The 14,914-nt window shown below is 38.1% G+C and overlaps 1 protein-coding gene across 1 annotated transcript in view; it reads right to left on the bottom strand.

The window, feature by feature from the left end:
• DOCK2 (dedicator of cytokinesis 2) overlaps positions 1-14,914 on the bottom strand; it is a 442,819-nt gene that overhangs the window by 407,103 nt on the left and 20,802 nt on the right. Inside the window, exon 3 of the mRNA XM_049775655.1 lies at positions 9,655-9,738. Coding sequence (XP_049631612.1) covers positions 9,655-9,738 — 84 coding nt within the window. The remainder of the gene's footprint in view (positions 1-9,654; positions 9,739-14,914) is intronic.

Raw genomic sequence — 14,914 nt, 5'->3', positions numbered from 1 at the left:
CTCTTCCAAGACCTCCCTGCCGCAAATTTTTAATAATCTGAAGAAGGTCAGGGGATGTGTTAGGAAGATGCCTGGGAACCCACACACCACAAGAAAAACCCAAAAGACAATGGGAAAAACTGTACTTCCAACATAGGCATAAAACCTGTAATACACCACCTCTTTACCTGCTCTCCCCCAAATGTAAGGTAGTCCTCTGCACCACTTTGGTTCCTTAAAAACTTCGCTAACTTATTTTATTTTTATTTATTTTTTTTCTTTCTTTTTTTTGTTTTTGTTTTTGTTTTGTTTTTAATTTATTTATTTATCTTTTTTAAATGATTGTCCTACATATATATTGGTGAGCACATACTTTTTTAATTCCCTTTTTTTTCCCCCCTCGTTTTTGGGTATGTGACCTGTTTCGGTTATCCCATCAATCCACCCACAAATATACGACATTATAATGTAGCACCACTTCCCCCTGCAAAGGCACACTAAGTAAAGGGGAAATCTTACATATAAAAAAAAAAAAAGAGCTCCTATCTACTAGAGATAGGAACTCATAGTTGTTTACAATATGGGGATATCATGTTGAGTGTTTGATCTTATGGGCCGTTGCTTAAAGGTTGTGTTCAATTCACTTGGGGGGGGGGCTATTACTGTACTTTGGAACCTGATTTTAAAAGTTCCCCCACTGTTTTTATAAAGACCTGTCGGTGTGATTTATTGGAAACTATGTCCAATATAAGTGCTCAACAAAGTCCCCAACCATCTTAGTAAATTAATCTTAATAAATTCACAGCAGAGAGAACTTTGTTCACTGATCACCAAAGAGAGTCCCAGTGAACCTGTTGGAGTCAGAAAAGACTCTGTAAATTGCCTTCTCTGCCCATGGTCAGAGCATCTGGAAATTCTCCCTCTATTCAGTCTTGATTTCCCTCCCTTATTCATATGGATAGAAAATGGAATCAAAATTTTCCTAAATTTATGACATATCCAAATTTGCCACTGCCTACATATGACATCATTAATCAATTTACCAATCAAGTTCGTTAAATGTTTCTTTCTAATCTTGGCTCTCATATCATCATCTTTACTTCAGTCCAAGCAATGACACTTACAAAATAGCTTATATGATATTAACTTTGTTTGTTTGTTTTGTGGGGACTTTGGTGTGACTTTGGATTGAATCCAGAGCTAATTTCATGCAAGAGTTACATCTCCATAACTATGCTGAGAACTATCAGAATATTGTCATTGAGTGAGGGACTTAGAAAACCTGTCTCAAATACAGGTAGCGGGTGGGAGAGGGTGGAGATGGGGGCATTGGTGGTGGGAATGTTGCACTAGTGAAGGGGATGTTCTTTTTAGGACTGAAACCCAACTACAATTATGTTTATGATCACAGTGTTTAAATAAAGATATTATTTTTTAAAAAGTTAAAAAAAAACAATATGGGGATATCTCCTGCCTTGAAATATGTCATGTGGAATCAACTTAGATCTCAGGTGATTAGATACCATTCATTCAGCCTTGAACCCTTGATCCCCGACATAGAAACAGCACAGCTCTTCACAACAGCTGCAGGAAACAAACTTTATCCGGGACAGCCTTGATACGGCGGGACTAACAACAAGGCCCAGCTCTAACATGTTATCCTGACAACGAGGAAAATGCGAACATCTTGACCTTAGAGCAGATTAGCCTACCTTACCAACTAACGACAAGACAAAACCAGAAATCTTGGCACCCTTTGGTAAGTCCAAAAACCAAGATCGGGATTTGCAGATGACTGGCTGCAAGAACCACGACCAGACTGTATACATCTTGGGACCAATAAAAAAGCCCTAGTTTAGGGCTTGAACTATGACCTGCACAATAATCATGATCCCCAGTCCCAAAGGTCCGGCAGAGACAATTGTAACGGAATGGGGCTTCTGGAAGCACAAAGAAAGACGCTATCCTAGGTGCCACCCTAGGTTCAGTGCAAAGACCAAGATCACCAACCACAGAAGATGGATTAAAATGACACTGAGGTAACAGAACCTCTAGAACCACAAAGACTGACTTCATCATAAATCCCACCTCACGATCTGCGCAGATACTGAGACCTCTAAACATAGAGCAGAAGTCTTCCACACACCAAAAAAAAAAAAAAAAAAAAAAAACACCATCGGGAAAGTAAAGGATCCTGATCATGAGCAAAGTCTAGAGTTGATCCCATGACAGTATGCTCCAAGGACAGAGAAACCCCATATCTCTTAGGCCAAGTGAATTCCTTTTCGAATGACCCCAATATTTACTGTGCCAGGGCAGGAGGGAAAAAACAAATACAAAAAGCACAAAATCTTGGTTATTTTTTTATATAAATATATATATTACCTTTATTTATTATTGTTATTATTCTTTTTGATTTATTTATCTATTTTGGTCGATTTTTCTGTTTGGGTGCGATTATTGAAAGTGTTGTCCCCAATTATATTTATTTTTTTTCTTCCTTTCTTCTCTTTTGTTATGTGCTATACCATGTTTCTTAATTCAAGACCATGGCGTGATTTTTGTTTGTTTGTTTTAGTTTTTGTTTTTTTGTTTGTTTGTTTGTTTTTTGTTTGTTTGTTTGTTTGTTTTGTCTGTTCTTTGAGGTGCTTATCGATATAGCTGGAGCCCTCAATTCATGGGAGGACTGCCCTGGTTTGTCTCTAAGGAGGCGAGATTGGGGAACAGGTGACTGGGCTGCTAGAGCAGTTCACATGATCTGTGGTGGTTATTCATTGAAAATGTACCTCATTATATCTGCTTTTGCTTTTCTTGGGCAGCCCTGTCAGCCAACCCACCAGCTGTTAAGCAGTTTACAAGTAAATGCAATTTTTTTTTGTTGTGGGGTTTTGGTTTTTTTTATATTTTATATTACATTTTGTTTAAAGTCCTATGAATGTATATGTGTGATTAAAATGGCTTTTTCTGTTTGAAAAAAATAAATAAAAACCATGACAAAAAATAAATAAATAAATAAATAAATTAAACAAAATAACAAAAAAAATAAAAAAATAAAAAACCTTCACCAGTGCAACATTCCCACCACCAATGCCCTTCATCTCCCTCCTCCCCACCCTTTGTCTGTATTCCAACAGACATTCTATTGCTCTCACTGACTACCACTGTCATGGTAATTGTAGTATAATCAGTGTAGTTATTACTCTAACTGAATTCACCACTCTTTGTGAATCTGCTAACAACCATATGAAGTAAGAACTCTAATTCTCTCATTTTACAGATGAGTGATCTGTCATGTAGAAGTGAAGTGACTTATCCAGGTCACACAACAGGACAGCACCCACTCTTATAAACATAACGTGAACATAACCTTGGAAGTTTACTACTTTTTAAAACTTTAGGCTCACTCTTAAGTAAATGAGATTGCATACAGTCATTAACTTAGAGAGTTTCAGATATTTTCAAGTGTAAAGAGCATGTCACACAATAGTATGTACAAAATAGTCATTTCTAGAAAACAACAGCTGTCTTACATTATAAAGCAAAGTCGAGCTGGATAAATAGTTCAGTGGGCAAAGTGCTTGTTCTGTATGAGGCTGACCTGGGTTCAATCCCCATCACTGCATAGTCAGGAGTAATACCAGAGAAGAGACTAGTGAACTAGTCTAGTGCTAGTAAACTGCACTGACAGGTATGGCCTCAAAGCAGAACAAATTGTACAAATCTCTGTAGCATACTTCTCCCTAATCCTCTCCTCTTGTTTTATTTGTAAGTAAAATTCTAAAGTTCCTTGGAAACCACTATCTCTAAATCCCCATTTTCTTTTCCCTGGTCTCTTTCAGTCCCTGGGGGCCGGAGAGAAAGCATGGAGGTAGGTTTGCCTTGCATGCAAAAGGTTGGTGGTTCGAATCCTGGCATTCCATATGGTCCCCAGAGCATGCCAGGAGTGATTTCTGAGCGTAGTGCCAGGAGTAACCCCTGATCACTGCTGGGTGTGACCCAAAAACCAAAAACCAAAAACCAAACAAACAAACAAACAAACAAAAACAGAGTGGATCCCTGGACCTGGGCATATTTATTTTCAGGAGACAGAATGGAATTTTTCCTGTTGTTTAAGAAAGGACTCTGGGAAGCAAGTAATTAAGGATAAAACAAATATTCTCTCTGAATTGCTTTAAAAGATTCTAAACCGAGCTGCGTTCCCTCCCCCCAAATAAATCACCCACCACAGTCTATATTATCAGGAGCAAAAAGGATGGGCAGAGAAAATTAGAGAGGGACAGAGATCTTTGAAGGAGACAATTGTTGCTTTAGGAAGGTATTATACAGCATCTCTGCTCCAAAATCAAATCAAAGTTTCAGAGGCAAGGGTATAGTTCAGAAAATCTGCTCAGAAATTTGGTCACCTGATTTCTCATTCCTGAGTTGCATGGATTTTCATGCAGGGGACTGACTCACCTTTGGTTTTATTTGATCAGGGAAGACAGAGAATTGGAAAGAGTACCCCAAACCCCCTCCTGTCTCTGACCTTGTCTGAACTGTAGAAAGATAAGAAGGAAGGGTGCATTAAAATGGAAGATGGATTGAAGTCTTCTTTTGCAAGGCCATTAAATACCAGGAAAGATGTCAACCAAATATGACCAAAAGAAGTGACTAGAAAAAATAGCATTGCTTTTTCATTTTTATCTCCCTATGAGGAATTCCCATTGCTCAATAAACACTTATATGTGATTTTCACATCTAAAATCAGGACACAAATGTTTATACTGCCTCTAGGCAGAAAAAGTTGAGAAATATGATACAAAGAAAGAAATAAGCATTAGGTCTAGCAACAGGTTCCTCTTCTGAACTCTTGACTTTTTAAATGACAAGAATATATTACTAATACCAGAAAATAGGACAATGGTTAGGGTACATGTCTAACATTAAACCAATTCAGGTTTGAACCCAGACACAGCATGGTTCCTGAGGCATTGCCAAGTGCAACCCTAGAGACCTCCAGGAATCAAAAGAAAGGCCCAAGTAATCCTAGGATTGGTACAACATAAACAGCACCACATTTTCAGGCCATTGCATGGCACCACCAGTTTGATGGGCCAATATTAACAGAACAATCAAGTAAAGCTGAAACAAAAGTTTAACTTCAGTGAAATCTTTCTTCACAGGAAAGATCTAAAAACTCCTCTAAAAGTAGTTATGAAAAAAATAAAATAAAATAAAAGTAGTTATGAAACATTAATTTTTTTGTTTGTTTTTGGGTCACACCGGGCAGCACTCAGAGGTTACTCTTGGCTCCACTCAGAAATCACTCCTGGCAGGCTCGGGGGACCATATGGAATGCCAGGATTCGAACCACCGTCCTCTGCATAAAAGGCAAACACACTACCTCCATGCTATCTCTCCGGCCTAGCATTAAAATATTTGTCATAGCTATGGTTTTTTTAATTACATGTTTTATTTCTAATTAATATTGACCAATTTTCTGTTTTGAATATAATCTATCCTCTCCAATTCCTCTTCCCATTTCTTTTGTTTTTGTTTATTTTTTGTTTTTGTTTTTGGGGCCACATCCAGTGAAATAGCTCCTGGCTTGGGGGATCTTATGGGATGCCAGGGATCAAACTGAGGTTCATCCTGAATCAGCTGTATGCAAAACAAATGCTGTACCACTTGCTCCAGCCCCTCCTCTTCCCATTTCTCAACCCTATTTGACTTTTTTTCTACATGGTTCAGTTCTATTAATAACAACATTCTTTTGGGGATTCATATCAACATTATTATTATTATTTTTGGTTTTTGGGTCACACCTGGAGACATTCAGGAGTTATTCCTGGCTCTACTCTTAAAAGTAGCTCCTGGCAAGCTCTGGGGACCATATGGGATGCTGGGATTCAAACCAGGGTCTGTCCTGTGTTGGCCATGTGTAAGGCACACCTTATGGCTGTGCTATCACTGTCCCCATATCAACATGATTAAAAACAATCCTAGGTAGTAAGCCCAAAGTCTAATAATACATGAAATTTTGAATGCTATACCACTGAACTATATTCTCAGCCCTAAACATTAAGGCTTCTAACATTAATTTTAATAAATCAATCCACTTGGACTCTATAGTCACCACTTTCCTTTTTAACAACCTAGCTTTTTTTAATTACTATTTTTAATTTTTTGACTGCTCTCTCAATAGATTGGAATTTGTTTTTCAACTAATTTCTTAAGAGTGTTTAATAAACAAAACCAAGTTCTTTCTATTATAAACATTTTTACTATACTATTTTTTTACTATTATATACATTTTTTACTTTTTTACTAATACTCCAATCAAAATACTGGGCATGTATATTATCTGCAAAGAAGATACTCCAGTAGGCTAATCTCAGAACCCTAAGCTAATGAAGGTCTTCTGGCCATTCTTTGTATTCCCTTATTTCCAATTAGAAAACTATGGAAATATAATAAAAATAAATCATAAATATCTGCATATCAATGGATTAGCTATCTAGAATAATTCCTACAAACTTTTGAATATTGCAATTTCAAAGTATTCATAATTTGCCAATAGAAAACCAAATTAATATACTCAGTGTTTTCCATATAGGTATGGTAACTGTTTGTTGCGAGGATACATTAAAAATCAGACCAACGGGACACTACACTAAAAAATTCAGTCACCATATCATATCTGGCCAGATCCATAGACTCACTCTGTTCTCTAAAGAGATTCAAATCAAGCTGTGAAAACATATGGATGCACTAGGCATGCAGTTGAAAGCTGGCAAGAGTAAGAGGAGAAAGTGGATCAACATAGCAAAGCCAAGCCTGATGCACTCATAACCCACAATTGCCACTTGTTTTACCAATGGCCCTGTTTTACCGCTCTCTATGGCTCTTCAGAAACACCAATCTTACCAAATGTCCAGGTACACCAATATTGCAGTGATATCACCAGCACTTTTATTGAAGTGAGTGTACCACCCTCTCATTCCCTTCCCACCCTACCCTACAATTCCCCCTTCTCATACTTCCAGAAGCCTGGCAGCCCAAAAACACATTCCCACAAAAGCTGTAGTATCAACAATGGTGCTTGGAATTCCTAGACCCTGAGGCCACAAAACATTATAAAAAATATAATAATAAAGAAAAGAAAATGGTCAACTAGCAACAGGAGCTTACTAAACCTCCTGACAGTGACTTAATGACCTTATTGGAGATACAATAATTTTCACAAATTTGCTTGGTGCTGTACTCATTTTATTTTCCTCTTTCTTCTTTTCCTTTTTTTATTAATAATTTCTCTCCCACTTACCTGGAAACAAATGTATTATGATCAACTATGTCAATTATGTGATACATGTTCTTTAAATAAATCAAATTAATTTTTTAAACAGCCCAATACTGCTATCACCAGGGCTTTTTGGAGCAAGTGCAGGCACCCTCCTACTCATATCTTCCTTCTTCCTGGAAGTCTGGCAACTATAATCACATCCACAAATGAAGTCACCATATTTGAACCAGACCAAGTCCATAGACTCACTCTTTTCTCAAACAAAATGTAAACCAAGCTGTGAAAGATCATGAGTACACTGGCCCTACAGCAGACAGCTGGCCATCTTGGGAGGAGAGAGGGTGGGCCAAGCCCTCACCCTGCCAACACCACACCTGCTGCATCCATCATCCAGAATCACCATTTTCCTGATGGCCCTACCTTAGCACCTCTCTATCTTTCCCTTGGGAACACCAATCTAACCAAACTTTAGGTACACCAGTATTTGGGCTGATATCACCAGGGCTTTTTGAATTAAGTATGGGCAACTTTCCTCCTCCTCCCATATCATCTAGCTTCTGGAAAGCCTAACAACAGATAACATGCCCCACAATATCAATGATAGTGCTTTGAATTTCTGGCCAACTTCATTTGTTTGATGAATGTCATCCCTATAGGAACATATCAACTTAACAAAATGAACAGATAAGAAGAGAAGCTTACTAAATCTGCCATTAATGACTTTATTGGAGATACAGTTATTTTCACAAATTAGCTTACTTTACTACTATTCTTTTTTCTTTCTTTTTTTAAAAAGTTTTCTTTCCTTTTTCTTTTTTCTTTTTCTTTCTATTCTTTATTTAATAACTTGTCTGGGGCCGGAGAGATAGCATGTAGGTAAGGTGTTTGCCTTGCATGCAGAAGGTCGGTGGTTCAAAATCCTGGCATCCCATAAGGTCCCCCTTAGCCTGCCAGGAGCTATTTCTGAGTGTAGAGCCAGGAGTAACCCCTGAGCACTGCCGGGTATGAACCCCCCCTCAAAAAAACTATTAACTTGTTTTAAAAAATGTATTATGGTCAACTATATCAACTTTGTGCTGTATTTTCTTTAAATAAAGTAAAAAAAATCAGTGCAATAAAATAATTAAAAGTAAAAAACAAGAATATAAGAGGTCAGAAGCAAGAATACTGGATATGGGGTGAATTGGTGGTGGGAATGTTGCACTGGTGAAGGGGGTGGTATTCTTTTTGTGAGCAAAACCCAACTACAGTCATGTTTGTAATCACAGATTAAAAAAAGGAAGCAAGAATACTGTTAACTTCAAACTAGGCATGAGTCAGCCAGTAGAACTTCTCTGAAGATTGAGCTTCAGGCAAGGCAAAAATCACTGGAAGTATCTGACTATTATATAATATAATATAATATAATATAATATAATATAATATAATATAATATAATATAATATAATATAATATAATATAATATAATATAATATAATATAATATAATATAATATAATATAATATAATATAATATAATATAATATAATATAATATAATGTCAGTTTACTGCCCTCCAGCTCTCTCCAAGGAAACTGCATGAAGAAAAGAGGATACCGTATTTGTCTGAGTTTCAAGATATAGGACATTAAAAATAACTACCAAGGCTTCCCCAACTGTCCTAGCCAGCATAGGATGGGGAAAGCATACAGACCTACAACACAGGGAATGGAAAGAACAGCCCCCAGTTTACTTCCCCTGGACTCCTCACCAGCAAAAGCCAGTTTCTGAGGCTTCACATTCAGCAGCCTTGAAGAGACACAGAAAAAAATGTCTTGCTGTGTTATGTCTTGTTTCTTTATGCCCTTGGCAGACAATAACACTTAACTGCCACTGGATAGAAGTAGATTTGCATCAGACAGGGTTGGAATTGGGGCATGGGGAAACAGCACAGAGTATTTGGTATCAACCCCTCCCTGGTCTCTCACTGTGAACTAGGTTTTATGAGGGGCCCCCAGCTTGCTGAGGGGCATGAGAACCAGGCACTTTTGTATACAGCTGGGAGTAGGAACAGTTTCAAAATCCTAAATGTGTTTAACTTCCTTTATAATGGCATTGATCCTATTAAAGAAGTATATTTGGAGATTGTCACAGGCCACAATAGTCAGCCCACCAGCTGTGACCATCAGAGAATACAATAAACACCAAACTATCCAGTTGGGTCTTTCTTATCAAGTATAAATTCCTAAACTCATAAAACACTACTTTCTGACAATATTGGCAGAATATATTTAAACAAGCAGCACACAGCTACAGGTTCTATAAAGAAATTGGAAGTGCTATTTTAATGGCAGATGTCACAACATTGTTAGCCAAGGGCTCTGGCATTCAAGGACCCATGAGTCCATGACTTACCTCCACAGGTCTCCTGTATTCGCACCACATCACCAATCTGCAAGGAGAGCTGGCAGGCACTGTTGCCTTGGAAGTTGTATATGGCTGTAAAATGAAAGAGAGGCAGTTGGTGAGATTTCCTCCTTTCCTTCTGCTCTCCCATTCTCAATCTTCCACATAAGAGTATCTCACATGAACTAAACTAAACTAAACTAAACTAAACTAATACAGAAACCCACTCTGCCACAGACTCTGCCAGGTACCTAACGTCTATTCATTACTAAGCCCAATGTCTTTAGAACAAGTTTGAATGAAAAGGAGTATTTGTATTATCAACTATGGTTGAGCTCTTACTGTATACCAGGCATTTTGCTCTCAAAGCAATCCTGTGAAGTATAAACTATTGAGCCTGTGTTACAGGTGAGAAGACAGAAGCTCTAATAAAATAAACAATATGGCCAAAGTCTCAGACTAGGAAATGACTTCCCATTTACTAATGACTGGTAGGACTCATTTGAGTCAAAATACCCAATTTTGATATTCTCAAAATCTATGATGTCCACTCACTGTTTTCCCATAATGCCATTCTGATTATCACAATCTAAAAATGTCAATCTCTCCAATATTAAATTTCCTACAACCTTTACCATCTAAGGAAGGCATTTATTTCTTCTACCTACAACCTTTGTAGATAAAGATGCCATTCATCAGGTCTTACCAAAATCAATTTTTCTAGCCAGAACTGTTCTTTCTTCATAGTCTCTGCTTGTCACAATGAATTCCCATTCACTAATGGTTGGCAGGACTCATCTTAGCATCTAAAATTCAAGGATCACTCTGTCTTCCCACTGTTACATGTTGGGGAGCAAGGAATTTGCTATAAATATTCCCAAAGTCTTCTCTGTGCTAACAGAGCCTCCACTAAAAATCAGTTCCTTGAACATAAAATAATACCATGCCATCGATGTGCTTAGATTCTGCTGAAAATCATTTGCTGATTACCTAGTTTAGGCTGCAGTCAATTTTTAAGGCCCAAGATAGAATCGCCATCTTCATGAGGCAAGAGTGATAGTGTAGCATACAACTGACTCATCTTTGATCCCAGCACCACATAAGGTCCCCCAAATCCCATCAAGAGTAATATCTAATCACAAAGCCAGGAGAAAGCACAGAGCACAACTAAGTGTGGAAACCCAAAATAAAATATAACCTTGAAAACCAAAATCATCCTCAGATGCCTTCAAGAACAATGTAGGATTCAATGAGTGTGATTTGGGAAAAACCCTAAAGAGAATGGATGGTATGAGCCTAGATCGTTTTCATTATTTATCATTCAGAAAATACTTAGGAAGTCAGCTCCCATAAAATGGCTGGCATATGCTTTTCTGGTGAGTATGAAAGCCAGTGTAATATTACCTAATACTGATGATGATAGAAGCAGCTAAAAAGGTCTAGCAGAGAATAATAGAGAGCATTCATTTTCATTGTATAGCAGTTAGGAAGTCCACGGGGTCAGAATGGTGGCACAATGGTAGGGCGTTTGCCTTGCACGTGGCTGACCTAGGACAGACTTCGGTTTGATCCCCTGGTGTCCCATACAGTCCCCCAAGCCAGGAGCAATTTCCGAGTGCATAGCTAGGAGTGACCCCTGAGCATTACCGGGTGTGGCCTAAAGATCCCTTCCAAAAAAGTTAGGAAGTCCTTCTAGAACAGATGGATTTAGACAAATAAATTATAAAGACACAAGAAGAGCATTACAGGAAGGGAAGAGCGTGTACAAAAGTCCTGAGGAAGAAAGAATACTTGGCATGCTCAGAAGGCACAAAGGAAACTACTGTGTATTAAGTAAGAAGATGTGAACAGAATGATACAAGAAGGGAGACAGGGGCCAGAATGTGTATAATTTATGTTATGTAAATTCATTTTCATCCTTGCTGTGGTTGAGTAGTATTCCATTGTTTCATCAATACTGTAACTTTTCTTTAGCCATTCGTTTGTCAATGACATTTAGGTTGCTATACCCAGGCAATGGATAATAATGGCCTATGGCCACAGAGATTCATATATCTTTCAGCTTTTGTGTTTTTGTAGTTTTGGGATACATACTCAGTAACAGAGTAGTTGGATTATAAAGAACTTCTATCCTTAATTTTTTTGGTTCCCCCTCCATGCTATCCTTATTTTTTTGAGAAATCTCCATATTATTTACATAGAAACTTCACCAACTGATATCCCAAAAAAACAGTATAAAAAGGATCAATTTATTTCAAATCCTCACCAACATTTTTCTTTCTTGTCATTTTGATAATAGTGACTCTAACAGATAGTAGGTAACATCGTGTGGTTTTGATTTGCAATTTCCCCCTTATAATCAATGCCATTTTCATGCACTCTTTTCTCTTACATAAGAAAGAATAGCCCATTCTTTTGTTTGTTTGATTGATTTTGGTTTTGGGTTTTGGCCACACCTGGAAGCACTCAGGGATTATTCCTGGCTCTACACTTAGAAATTACTTCTGGCAGGTTCAGGGGACCATATGGTTATCAGGGATCAAACCCGGGTCAGCTGCATGCAAGACAAATGCCCCGCCCACTGTGCTATTGTTCTGGCCCCAATAACCCATTTCATAATTCCCTCCAATCTTGGCCTAATTTCAAACCCTATACTCACATAGGTGAGGACATACACACTGTTTGGACATAGAGTTTGCTGGTGCTCTTATACAGACTCCTCACTCCTTACTCCTTCCAGCCCCAAATATGTGACTGAAGACCTGCCTTTGATAGCTGGGCAGAGCTGCAGAGTCGAAAAGATTTCTTTTTTTTTTTTTTTCCTTACCCAGCAGTGCTAAAGGTTTACTTCTTTTTTTTTTTTTAATGCATAATTTTTTTTATTTAAACACCTTGATTACATACATGATTGTGTTTGGGTTTCAGTCATAAAAGGAACACCACCCATCACCAGTGCAACATTCCCATCACCCAAGTCCCAAATCTCCCTCCTCCCCACCCAACCCCCGCCTGTACCCTAAACAGGCTCTACATTTCCCTCATACATTCTCAATATTAGGACAGTTCAAAATGTAGTTATTTCTCTAACTAAACTCATCACTCTTTGTGGTGAGCTTCCTGAGGTGAGCTGGAACTTCCAGCTCTTTTCTCTTTTGTGTCTGAAAATTATTATTACAAGGGTGTCTTTCATTTTTCTTAAAACCCATAGATGAGTGAGACCATTCTGCGTTTTTCTCTCTCTCTCTCTGACTTATTTCACTCAGCATAATAGATTCCATGTACATCCATGTATAGGAAAATTTCATGACTTCATCTCTCCTGACAGCTGCATAATATTCCATTGTGTATATGTACCACAGTTTCTTTAGCCATTCGTCTGTTGAAGGGCATCTTGGTTGTTTCCAGAGTCTTGCTATGGTAAATAGAGCTGCAATGAATATAGGTGTAAGGAAGGGGTTTTTGTATTGTATTTTTGTGTTCCTAGGGTATATTCCTAGGAGTGGTATAGCTGGATCGTATGGGAGCTCGATTTCCAGTTTTTGGAGGAATCTCCATATCGCTTCGAAAAGATTTCTAAGAAGAAAGTCTTTCATATTGTTTGCTTTGGGGCAGGGCAAGACTGTGTTTTGTTCCCTGGTTGTTTCCCCACTGAATTTTCTGACTCTTCTTCACCCTCAAACTCGATTTACCTGCGGGCCACAGGAGGCAAAGTCGGGGTGATCCTTGAGTGCAAAGTCAATAGTAAGCCTTGAACATTGGGGGGTGTGACCCAAACAACTAAAACAAAACAAAACAAAAAAGATTCCTCTAGGGCAGGGCCACAAAATGTATGGAGGGCCGTTTGAGGGTCGCGGGCCGCGAGTTTGAGACCCCTGCACTGTCTACCCAGTTTAATTAGTGAGAGACTCACATAGACTAGCTTACGATGTTTGGGACAGAGCTGGCACTCGATGTGAAAGCTTGGAATGCAAGCCAAGAATTCATATTTTATGAAAGTAAAAAACATTTAATTTATAAATATATTATTGCTTTTGCAAAAGTGCTTTGCAAAAGTCAATTCTTAAGACTCCACTTGGAGAAAAGCAGACATAACTGACAAAGGAAGTGGCTTTGCATACCAGTACCCAATTCTGTTAAGTTTTTAAATGACTAACAGGAAACTTTGAACCAGAATGCCATCCATGTTCAAATTTGATGGCTTATCTCTGAACCTTATTTGTTTCACATCCTCACTAACATTTACTTCTGACCAATGTAAGAATAGAATGTTTTCTTCTCCATTCCCTGCAGTCCTAACTACTCCCACGTTTTGAGTGACAGAAAAAAACATGAGGAAAACATGAGTAGTATATAAGATAATAGGTAAAGCACATTTTAATCATACCCTGGCCCACTATGTTCATTCATACTTGCCCACACAGAGAGAGACAAGAAGTATTCTCACAGAAGCAGTGCAGCTTCCCCTTTCATAAGAAGTTTACATGACTTGGAGACTACACAACCCAAGGAGGACTGAGCCTCTCCATACGTCAAACTAATATATTCAGGTACCAAATAAGCAGTTGATTACTGGCAAGCTCACCAAAACAAGACATTCAGGCTGAGGACCAAAAGGGTATTTTAAGCACCAGCGCCACCTAGGGTCATAAACTCCAGTGAAGACTCTCAAACTGCAAGACTGGAGTAGGGAAACAGCAAAAATAGGTAGACACAGTGAGACATGGGATTTCCATCCTGTTTCCAATTCTGATTTAATCTACCAGCTTCACTTACTCGTATCAAAGTGCCATGCACATCAGAAACCAAAGCATAGAAAATTAAGACAAAAGTAAACACTATCGCTTTCAATTGAGAGAAATGAGGGTGTGATTTCTGTGATTTCTGAGCCAGGTATGTTAGGACCTAAGTACAGTGGTATCTTGGACTTATATATTCTTTTTATGACAGAAGTATAAATTCTAATCACTACACATATCTAGACAATGGTAGAACTTTATTAAATACATTATGTAACAAATACACAATTTTCAACAAATATTCATGTGAGTGTCCACTATATGCTAAGTACTATTCTGGATACAGGGTTATTCTGATAGGTATCAGATATATACAACCAATAAGAGATACAAAAATTCTACTGGTTTACTAATATCAACTCACTAATCACAGTAATTGCCCAAGGTATATTATCCATGTAGGATTCAAGAAACTCAAAGAGGGGCCGGAGAGGTGGCACAGTAGTAGGGCATATGCCTTGCATGCAGCTGAC

The sequence above is a fragment of the Suncus etruscus genome, chromosome 6 (assembly GCF_024139225.1).
Source record: "Suncus etruscus isolate mSunEtr1 chromosome 6, mSunEtr1.pri.cur, whole genome shotgun sequence".
Taxonomy (NCBI): domain Eukaryota; kingdom Metazoa; phylum Chordata; class Mammalia; order Eulipotyphla; family Soricidae; genus Suncus; species Suncus etruscus.
Note: the sequence above shows the minus strand (reverse complement) of the source record. Positions and strands in the feature narration are given on the sequence as shown.